This window comes from Lolium rigidum, chromosome 7 (assembly GCF_022539505.1).
Source record: "Lolium rigidum isolate FL_2022 chromosome 7, APGP_CSIRO_Lrig_0.1, whole genome shotgun sequence".
Classification (NCBI taxonomy): Eukaryota; Viridiplantae; Streptophyta; class Magnoliopsida; order Poales; family Poaceae; genus Lolium; species Lolium rigidum.
Genome location: NC_061514.1, coordinates 33,189,418 through 33,200,271, shown reverse-complemented (window position 1 = coordinate 33,200,271; position 10,854 = coordinate 33,189,418). Strand labels below are relative to the sequence as shown.

The 10,854-nt window shown below is 46.3% G+C and overlaps 2 protein-coding genes across 2 annotated transcripts; one reads left to right on the top strand and one right to left on the bottom strand.

Annotated features, from left to right (window-relative positions):
• Positions 1-3,779: 3,779 nt before the first annotated feature.
• Positions 3,780-5,829, bottom strand: LOC124677425 (50S ribosomal protein HLP, mitochondrial-like). Its single transcript, XM_047213410.1, has 3 exons — positions 5,761-5,829; positions 5,059-5,162; positions 3,780-4,510 (listed from the first exon to the last, which is right to left on the bottom strand). Exons 1-3 carry the CDS (start codon positions 5,792-5,794, stop codon positions 4,136-4,138), a joined length of 513 nt encoding a protein of 170 aa, XP_047069366.1. The 5' UTR covers positions 5,795-5,829; the 3' UTR covers positions 3,780-4,135.
• A 571-nt stretch (positions 5,830-6,400) lies between these two features.
• On the top strand, positions 6,401-10,515 carry LOC124671154 (OVARIAN TUMOR DOMAIN-containing deubiquitinating enzyme 7-like). Its single transcript, XM_047207568.1, has 11 exons — positions 6,401-6,463; positions 6,556-6,662; positions 6,830-6,905; positions 7,043-7,192; positions 7,397-7,461; positions 7,557-7,641; positions 7,740-7,889; positions 8,005-8,122; positions 9,363-9,478; positions 9,605-9,702; positions 10,111-10,515. The coding sequence occupies exons 1-11, from the start codon at positions 6,401-6,403 to the stop codon at positions 10,235-10,237; spliced, it is 1,155 nt and encodes a 384-aa protein (XP_047063524.1). The 3' UTR covers positions 10,238-10,515.
• Positions 10,516-10,854: the final 339 nt, after the last annotated feature.

Sequence of the window (10,854 nt, the reverse complement as noted above, 5' to 3'; positions counted from 1 at the left end):
CACCGACACCACGCCGTCGTGCTGGTCGGATTCAAGAGGAGCTACTACTTCCGCTGCCCGCTAGAACGGGGAGGTGGACGTCGTCTTCATCAACAACCGAACGTGTGACCGAGTACGGAGGTGCTGCCCGTTCGTGGCGCCGGAACCGATCGTGATCAAGATCTTCTACGCGCTTTTGCAAGCGGCAAGTGATCGTCTACCGCAGCAACAAGAGCCTCATCTTGTAGGCTTTGGAATCTCTTCAAGGGTGAGACTCGATACCCCCTCGTTGCTACCGTCTTCTAGATTGCATCTTGGCTTGGATTGCGTGTTTGCGGTAGGAAAATTTTTGTTTTCTAAGCAACGTTATCCTACAGCTGTAACAAAGGATTAGATGTATAGTGTGGATGATGATTGTTTGCAGAAAACAGTAGAACAAGTATTGCAGTAGATTGTATTCGATTAAAAGAATGGACCAGGGTCCACAGTTCACTAGAGGTGTCTCTCCCATAAGATAAATAGCATGTTGGGTGAACAAATTACAGTTGGGCAATTGACAAATAGAGAGGGCATGACCATGCACATACATGATATGATGAGTATAGTGAGATTTAATTGGGCATTACGACAAAGTACATAGACCGCTATCCGGCATGCATCTATGCCTAAAAAGTCCACCTTCGAGGTTATCATCCGAACCCCTTCCGGTATTAAGTTGCAAACAACGAGACAATTGCATTAAGTATGGTGCGTAATGTAATCAATAACTACATACTCGGACATAGCATCGATGTTTTATCCCTAGTGGCAACGAGCACATCCACAACCTTAGAACTTTTCGTCATCGTCCCGCATTTAATGGAGGCATGAACCCACTATCGAGCATAAATACTCCCTCTTGGAGTTAAGAGTAAAAACTTGGCCGAGCCTCTACTAATAACGGAGAGCATGCAAGATCATAAACAACACATAGGTAATAGATTGATAATCAACATAACATAGCATTCTCTATCCATCGGATCCCAACAAACACAACATATAGCATTACAGATAGATGATCTTGATCATGTTAGGCAGCTCACAAGACCCGACAATGAAGCACAATTAGGAGAAGACGACCATCTAGCTACTGCTATGGACCCATAGTCCAGGGGTGAACTACTCACTCATCACTCCGGAGGCGACCATGGCGGTGAAGAGTCCTCCGGGTGATGATTCCCCTCTCCGGCAGGGTGCCGGAGGCGATCTCCTGAATCCCCCGAGATGGGATTGGCGGCGGCGTCGTCTCTGGAAGGTTTTCCGTATCGTGGCTCTTGGTACTGGGGGTTTCGCGACGAAGGCTATAAGTAGGCGGAGGAGATAGGTCAGGGGGCCACACGAGGGCCCCACACGACAGGCCGGCGCGGCCAAGGCCCAGGCCGCGCCGCCCTGGTGTCTGGCCACCTCGTGGCCCCACTTCGTATCATCTTCGGTCTTCTGGAAGCTTCGTGTGAAAATAGGCCCCTGGGCGTTGATTTCGTCCAATTCCGAGAATATTTCCTTACTAGGATTTACGAAACCAAAAACAGCGAAAAACAAGAATCGGCTCTTCGGTATCTCGTTAATAGGTTAGTGCCGGAAAATGCATAAATATGACATAAAGTATGCATAAAACATGTAGATATCATCAATAATGTGGCATGGAACATAAGAAATTATCGATACGTCGGAGACGTATCACTATGCAACAGAGATTGTCCAGTGTTGCAGCAAGAGGAGGGCTCCCACCGTTGTTCTGAAACTCGACTTTGCTAAAGCCTTTGATTCAATCGATTGGGGCAGCCTCAGATGTGTCATGGAAGCTTGCGGTTTTCCTGAAACCTGGTGTGACTGGATGGCAGACATCTTTACCTCGTCGAAGTCGGCGATCCTACTCAACGGAATCCCTGGGAGGTGGATTGACTGCAAGCGGGGGCTCCGTCAGGGCGATCCCTTGTCTCCATATCTATACTTGCTCATGGGAGACCTCCTACAACGCCTGATTCAGCAAGACATGATCCTCCAGCATCCCCTGTCGGATTCAGCACCCTGCTCCGTCCTGCAGTACGCGGACGACACGCTCATCATCTTTCGTCCTGGGCTTCGAGCTGCGCAGCGCATGCGCGAGCTCCTTGATCAGTTCGCTGCTGCCACTGGCTTGGTGATCAATTTTGACAAGAGTACGATGGTTACCATGCACGTCGAGCCCGAACTGGTCGCGGAGATGCAGGCTGCCCTTGGCTGCCGAGTGGAAGGGTTCCCACAAACATACCTAGGCCTCCCCCTCACTTGTGACAGGCTGAAGCTGGCTCACTTTGCTCCGCTGATCGCCAAAATTGACCGCTACCTCTCCGGGTGGCGCTCCCTGCTGCTGTCGCCGGGAGGTAGGATCGTCCTCCTCAACGCCGTCCTGGACGCCCTGCCGGCCTATGCCATGGGCGCGATTGAGCTCCCGCCCCCGCTGGTCCAAGCCATCGATGCCCTGCGCCGCGCTTTCCTATGGAATTTCGAGGGACGGGCCTCTGGTGCGAGGTGTTTGGTGGCCTGGGCAAAGGTTTGCCGTCCCAAGGACGAGGGAGGCCTGGGCATCCGCTGCCTACGCACGCAGAACTCTTGCCTGCAACTGAAGCTCCTGCACCGCCTCCACACCGCCCCGTCCTCTCCCTGGGCGGCCTGGGCATGGGGCTCCTTCAGCGGACCCGTCGCAGCTCGGAAACGCTCAGGGTTTGGTCCGCACTGGGAGGGCCTGGCTGCCCTCATGCCGCTGTACCGCTCCCTCTCTGTCCCGGTCATCGGCGACGGCGAGCGCGTCAGTTTTTGGCTCGACGACTGGTCGGGGCGCGGAGCTCTCCAACAGCTCTTCCCCGCCCTCTTCTCGCACGCCCTCAAGCCGCTGGCCTCGCTGGCCGCCACGCTATCTACCGGCGTGGCCGCCTCGCTCGTTCCTCGACTCACTGTCGTTGCCGAGCGCGAGCTTGGGTGTGTCCTGCACCCCCTGAGCGATGTGCAGCTCGTGGCGGCGCCGGACTCGCGCTCGCTCGTCCGCTGCAGCAAGAAGTTGGGCGCCCTGGACGTGGGAGCCATCTACAAGCTATCCCGGCTCGGCGGCGTCCTCGCCCCCTTCCACTCGTTCGTCTGGGACGGGTTCGCCCCATCTCGGGGGAAATTCTTTGCTTGGCTCCTTGTCCAGTCCAGGATTCAGACAAGGGCCGAGCTGCTCAAGAAGCACGTCCTCACCGCTCCGGAGGCCGTGTGCCCCATCTGCGGCGCAGCTGGCGAGGATGCCTCGCACATCGTCTTCCACTGCCCGTTCGCTGTGGGCTTCTGGGACGCGATTGGCGGTCGTTTCCCGCCCGACGCCGACGTCTGCCACCTCCATGAATACGCTGCCCCCGCGGCGGCGGGCACCCTCCCGTCCTCCACTTCTACTTTCATCATCCTCTGCTGCTGGCAAGTTTGGAAGCACCGGAACGGGGTTGTTTTTCACCAAGACAGCCCCTCCCTTGCCCGTCTGATGGTTGTCTGCCGCCGTGATGCAGCGCTGTGGCGGTTTAGGGCTACTGGGGAAACCCACAACGACTCTGAGCTGTGGGATGGCTGCTTTGCCCGCCACTGATGTAATATGAAAACCCTCTCCCCTCCCCTTCTGCTCCTTGTACCTCTGCTGTAAAACTGGCTTTTGAGCCCTGATATGAATGAAAAATTCAGGTGGGGAATCTCTCCCCCCGGTGACCATTCAAAAAAAAAAAAAAAATAAACATAAAAGAACAAACAGATTATAATGTGGACACATAGTAAGTCCTCTTCTATTTTGTAAACAATTCACTACAGCTCAATCAGTGTACATTCTCCATTTAGAGTCGAGATTATTGCAAACAAAGACGTGCAAGTCCTCGTCTAGTTTGCAGGTGATTATAATGTGGACACACGGTGCAAGTCCTCGTCTAGTTTGTAGGTGATTCACTCGGTGCAGATTCTCCTTTTAGAGTACAGATTATTGCAAACAGAAATAACCAAAGAAAGGTAAAATACACTAACAGCAAGAGACTACCAAAACAACACATGGACAATCTTGGAGATTTCCATTTCATTCTGCAGAACTAACATGGAGATAGATATAACTAAGCAGATAGATTCGTCAAACTATGTGCTCAGCCAATGCAAGGATCTTGAGATGCTTCTTCTTCCTGAGCTCATGCGGAACAGGACCAAAGACGCGTGTGCCAATCAGTTCCCCCTTGTTGTTCACAATGACAATTGCATTGTCGTCGAACTGGACCTCGCTGCCATCGCTGCGCCCCTTTTTCATGGCAGCACGGACAACCACTCCATATACCACATCTCCTTTCTTGACCTTACCGCGAGGTTGCGCTTCCTTGACAGAACCGATGATCATGTCCCCAAGCCTTGCTCCTTTCTTCCCCCTAAGGGACTGTATGCACATAACCCGCTTGGCTCCAGAATTGTCTACCACCTTGAGGTTTGTTCTCATCTGGATGAATGTTCTGATTTGCTGAAACCAGAACAGAAACACATGTCACCACATTTATCATTGGAAAGCATTTGTGGTTCGATAAACAAGCACCTCAAGAAAACTACACATTCCACTTCTAGCAGTTATCTTGTTAGCTTTGCAAACAGGTTATGTAGATAATTTTTTCTTCACAAACTTCGTTTCAATATCTTATTTTATGGCTATCTTCTGTTCTGCTACAATGAAAAATGCTTAAAGAATGTCTCGGAAGGAAAACTCCGAAACATGTAGTTCAATAAGTCATCGGAATCTAGCCTGTAATCAATTGTAGACAACTAAGGCAACTGAAGAAATTTCCTGGATCTTGACAACAGTACTAATACAAGCCATTCAATGATATAACAAACTACCTAGTTAATACCGGATCATGGATATCATTGGAACAAAATAAAAGAAACACACCTCGCTTGAACAAATTACCAAATGGATCAAAAAAGGGCATGATGATTTATGACTAATAACAAATTAGACGTGAGGGGGCGCTAATTTAACATTTGTGGTTGAAGGACGCAGCAATACTGCAATACCTGGCAGACAGCATCAGAACGAGATGGTCTAGTCACTGCTTCAATAGAGCTGTTAACACCCCCATACAGATTGTTTCCAAGGCTTCCCATCAAAGTACGGCCAACTACATAAATAAATAAAACATTTAGATCATGTGATTTTGCTAAGCATCACATTGCAGCACCAAAATGCATTTGCTAATTAGAGAAATAAAAAAGTTCAATAAATTCTACAATTTTATTTAAAGATATCTTCTAGTTAAGCATATCAAGCTAACTTTATCTGTTTAAAATCCAAAATGAAAAGAAAACAGGACAAAAGTAGATGTAACTGCTATAGCTTCCAGAAAACAAATTATGGTAGTTCCTTAAGCATTTATGTTATATGAATTAACCATAATCACCATAGGTTCATATACTCCTATAAGCTATAGCAGTTAAAATTTTCAGGCAAACACGGAATCTGAAGTTCGGACTGACTAAGGTACGACTAGCAGATCGCATTCAGAAAAAAAGTTCAAGTAGTAGCCAAGATTAGATTTTTCTCCATGGTTTTGATACACCATGTTCGATTGCTGAATTCCATATTAACTGAAACTTATTTACTGCAATCACCAGTCAACTACTACCACGCCTCCCATCGTAAACGAGCGGCACGAGAACTGAGCAGCAAATTCATAATGCCAAGGTTAAAACGAGAAGGCTCAGTCAGACGAGCAGTACCTGACGAACACTTTGACCTGAGGAACGCTGCCATTTCTTGTCAGCTGCTCTATGTCTACCTAGGTTTCCCTGCAGAAGAAAATGGCTCAGTTTTGTTACAGCGATACTACTACCACGGATTGCGCCTAGCAACAGAGCCGGTAGAGCCGAATCTGTCGCAGAAATCTTGGCGCGTATAAGGAATCGAAACGAACAGCAAAGCTAGGGCTTGCTTACACCAGAGAAGAAGGACTCGCGCGCCCGGATGGATCTCCGCTCCGGCCTAGTAGGGACGCCGACGAGGAAGGAGGGCTCCTGCGGTTTCGAGCTTCGGTCGAGACGGGGGTGGGGTTTCTGCCGGCGGCGGCGCGCGGCGGGACTCCGGCGCGGACGAGCACACACAACCCAGCTCCACGGCCCACTGCGACGGAGTAAAAGCCCTTTCAGACCCGCCCGGCCCATAATTTTTGTGCCATTATTTAAGCCCACGAGGCGGCCCAGGCTGATCCGTTCGGCTCCCTGCTTATTTCCCTACTCCTTTTCCCCTCCGATCCCTCCCTCTCCCCCGTCTCCGGCAGAGTTCGATAGCTCTGCTCCCTCCCATCCCGCCGCCCGCCGCCGGCGCCGATTTCTCGTGTAGACTCCACAGAAGCATATCTCCATGGCGGGCAAGAAGAAGGCAGCCGCGGCGTCCAAGGCCCGCAAGCCGAAGCAGCGCGATGCAGTAAGCACCAAACTACGCTTCGACCGATCCCCATGTTTGATCGAAATTAGGGTTGGGGAGTGAAGCTTGTTGTTTTTTCGATTCCTCTGAAGGTAAAGAAGTTGGGGAAGAAGGCCGACATGTCGGAGTTCAGGGCGCAGCTGGACTCCATTGGGGTGAAGATAGTCGAGGTCACCGCCGATGGCAACTGCTTCTTCAGGTTTAGGACCCCTCTTCTTGACTTGGATTCTGTCAGATTCTTGCTCATCTAGCGAAAAAGAGGGGGATCTAGTTCTTTTTTGTACCGCGGGGGGTGGGGGTTACTTCTGCTGCTGTGGCTCTGCACGCTGTTTTTTGAGTTACATGACTACTCATCGTAGTCTGCAGGGCAATGGGTGACCAGCTCGAGGGCGATGAAGAAAAGCACATGAAGTACCGGGAGATGGTTGTGCACTACATCGTGGTAAGAGATGGCACAACTTTTTTGCATTGGAAGTTCGCTGTAAATTGTAATGTCAGTTTGGGTTTCATCCGGACTAGGCCGTGGGACTGATTAGACACGATGCTGAATTGTTGGTGGTGCATCCTTATTGTGTGCAGGAACACCGTGAGGAGTTTGAGCCATTCATCGAGGATGAGGTACCATTCGATGAATACTGTGACTCTATGATGAAGGATGGGACTTGGGCTGGCAATATGGAGTTGCAGGCGGGCTCTCTTGTCACCAACAGGAACATATGCATTCACATGGTAATTTTCAATGCAAGCCTTCCTTCTGATTATTGATATATGGACCTAATAATGCACTCGGACCAATCATGCTATATCGCCACTAGTCTATCTGTAGATTAGTAGGTCACTTGTATGTCCTTCGATATTCATTGTTTTTGGTTAGATTCATTTGTGTATTCTAACATTTTATTGATATTTGTATCGTTGCTGTTTGTTTTACAGCTTAACTCACCACGATGGTACATAAACAACTTTTCTGGTCGTGAAGCCAGCAATATGGTTCATTTGTAAGTTAATATATTATACGATATGTAACTAGTATGTTAGTGTTGATGGTAGTAGGCATGGTTCTCTTGCAACTTCTAATTTGTTTTCAATGCAGATCGTATCATCACGGTGAACACTACAACAGTGTCAGACTGACTGAAGATCCATGCCAAGGCCCTGCAATGCCAGTTGTTATCAAGGTTTTTCACTGTTAAAGCTGTAAACAGTTCAGCTCCTTTCTGTTATGGAAGGAGAATGTTTGCTTACGTCTATTCCTTGTTCTGTTATCATCTTACAGACAGATGCCAATGTAGCCAGCACAAGCAATAGTGCTCAAACAAAAGCAAAAGACCTAAAGAAATCTTCGAACAGGTCAACCTATGACGATAGATCGGTTAAACGGGTCATGGATGGAACTGGATGTTCTGATGCTGCTGTAGCTGAACATGTATGGGTTGTATGATTAATCGTCATTTTGACATCGCATTTGTTAACTTGCTTTAGATTGATCTTAGCAATCACTGTCTGTTGATGTCATTAGTAATGATCAATTGATCATGCAGGTTTTGGGGGAATTTGATGGTGATGTTGATGCTGCTGTTGAGTACATGATAGTTGAACTAGTTGCAGTGTGTTCTGATAATGTGGATGAAGATCTTTATATGGACTATGCGTGCAAGGGTAAGCTTTAACTACCACGAATTTACTAAATACCTCTCTGTTTTCCCAACAGTTTAATCCGTCCATGTGTGTTTATTGTACTTTGCAAAGTAATGACCAATCTGTGAATTTTGGTTACTAGTACCAAACCGGAATTGGGGGTACTTCTATAAATGTTATCCCCATCTTTGCTGAAGGCTCCGTATGAGAACTGATGGCTTTTAGTGTGAAATTTGCACTCTTTTGAAGATAACATTAGCTCAGTTTTCAGAGTCTAATCTTGTTGCAGTGTTCTTCGCTTCTTCCTAAAATATGAACTAGTTCGCTTTCTGTTGGAAGCATGTGTCTTATAGTCTTATTCACAGAGGTCTTAATTGTGTAGATGACAGGCAAGTATTAGGTAGGAGTAGTAACCTAGCTATATCGGGTGATATAGCATGTAGATGTTCTGGGTCCTCATGTTGTGGAATCATTTTGAACACTGCACTCTTTTTGTAGAATCATTTTGAACACAAAACTGTGAACCCATTTGTGGGAAAGCCGAAGCATCCATGTATTCTTGCCAAAATATGCTACTTTTTCTCTTTTGGAATTTGGATGCATTTCCCATTGGTTCTGCTGGAATTGTTAAAGGCAGTCGATATGTTAGTCAACAATCAGCATCCATATAATTCGTAGTATATCTGTGCTGAGTTGTATGTGATAACAATGTAGATTTTTTTTTTTTTGCTACTAAATTGCTGGTTGTTGTGAATATAAATTCGGGTGATATCTAAGAAAGAATGTAGTATAGACTTTGATAGATACTACTTCCTTTCTAAATTAATTGACTCAGCTTTGTAATCTGGATGCGTTTTAGTGTGCTGTGTATCTAGAAAAAGCTGAGTTCATTAATTCTGATCGTGCGTGCACTAATAAGATGTTCAGTGTGCTAGGTACAATAGCTTCCAAGTTCAAAAAAAAAACTCTAACATAGGAATTTTATGATTTTTTTTATTTTATCACGCTAGAATGTTCTGGATTCTTGAATAAATCTATTGAAGAACAGTTGGATGCGGAAAGCCCATAGGCTTTATATTTTGTAGAAGATGAGCTTAGTGCATCATATTTTGTAGAATATGAGCTTAGCAGTTAGCACATCATATTTTGTAGAAGATGAGCTTAGCACACATTAAGTGTGCTAGGTACAATAGCCTCTAATTTTTGCTCGTTCATTTACTGTCATATTTGCTGGATGCTCATAGGCTTTATATTTTTGTAGAAGATGAGCTTAGCACATCCCAGAATGGGGACCAAATAATTTACCACAAGGAAGAAGAAAGCTGTTCTAGTAAAGATGAAACAGTTCAGAAATCCAAAAGTTCACATGCTAAGAAGGTAACTATCACGCGGGCACTTTTTAACTGATGTTCCCAGTGTTAAATTGCCCCGCAATGTTCCACCATGTTGAGACTAGTAAGGCGAAGAATGGTAATGAGAATTATCTCTTTTTCTTTTGTACAGGATAAGTCCAATTCCAAGGAGTGCTCTTGTGGATCTGCAAAGAAGCACAAGGCTTCTTGTAGTTTAGCCACAGCTGTAGCGTCAAAAGCACCTCCACGGTATGACTTTTGAATGTTCTCATCCTCTCTTTCTTTTAGCATATTCTTTGCTACTTATGAGCTTCTTTCCTGTTGCTTCCATGGCAAATATTCTTCAGATAAGCTCTTCTAGATAAAAGCAACATTGTGAATGTTCTTGCACGCAGCATATCTGTTCTGTTTTGTACAGTTCATGTATTTCAAATAGTGGTTTAATGGGGAAAAAAAAGGGGAAAGTTCTTAGTCTTATCTCATATATGAATAGTGAGAATATTTTCCAGCCCTCTTTACAGAGCTCATTTTGGTGGTTAAGATAAGTTAAATATTTACGTTCAAGTAACAAGGCCCTGTTTTTTTGTTGGTATGATGTTGAAGTGTGATGAAATATACACTTATAATGCATTTTTGTATGTACTTGACACCTATCAGGACCAAAGGTGGCCAAGGGAAGGCTCAGAAAGGGAAGAAGCAAAAGAAGAAAGAACCTGAAGCAGCACCCGTCAAGGAGCGCAAGTCTATGGTACCCCTACCAGATCTAGGAGCTCTCTGCATATGAACCACCTTTTAACGGCGACCGCACTCCGACGTATGGAAACCCAGGCATAAGTTTTCAAGAGATGCCTGACTTGCCTTGCTAGAACTGCACTGTTCTAGCTGAATGACGTACCGTGTGATTGTTGTCTACTATTCTAGCGGTACGATTGGGAGAATGGGATGGATGATGGTGTCGGCAGATTAATTTGCAGGTTTCCGTGGGGTGTTACATACAGCTGATTTCTGGTGGTGAAACCTCACTTGTGAGCAGTGCAATATATGTATACGGTAATCAGTTACCCGAAGCTTTTGGTTTCACAAAAGGTTCGGTCTGTTTGCAATATCCGATGAAATCCATGAAAATATAATGGTAATAATGTTGCGAACGTGTGAATAAGACTTGTGAAAGTAGTCTTTTGATCTTTGTTTATGTGCATTTGGGTCGAGCATTGTAATGCGAGACGATTAAGCTAATGCAGAAAAAATATGGAGCTCAGCACATAAACAAAGATTAAAAAGATAAAGGGGTTGCTTAGCGAGAGCCGAGACTCTGAGAATGTTCCTTGGTGAGGAAGGGGGGAAAGGCTCTTTGGAGCGTGATCTCCACTATACTAGCTCAAAAGTCACGCTTTCGAACTT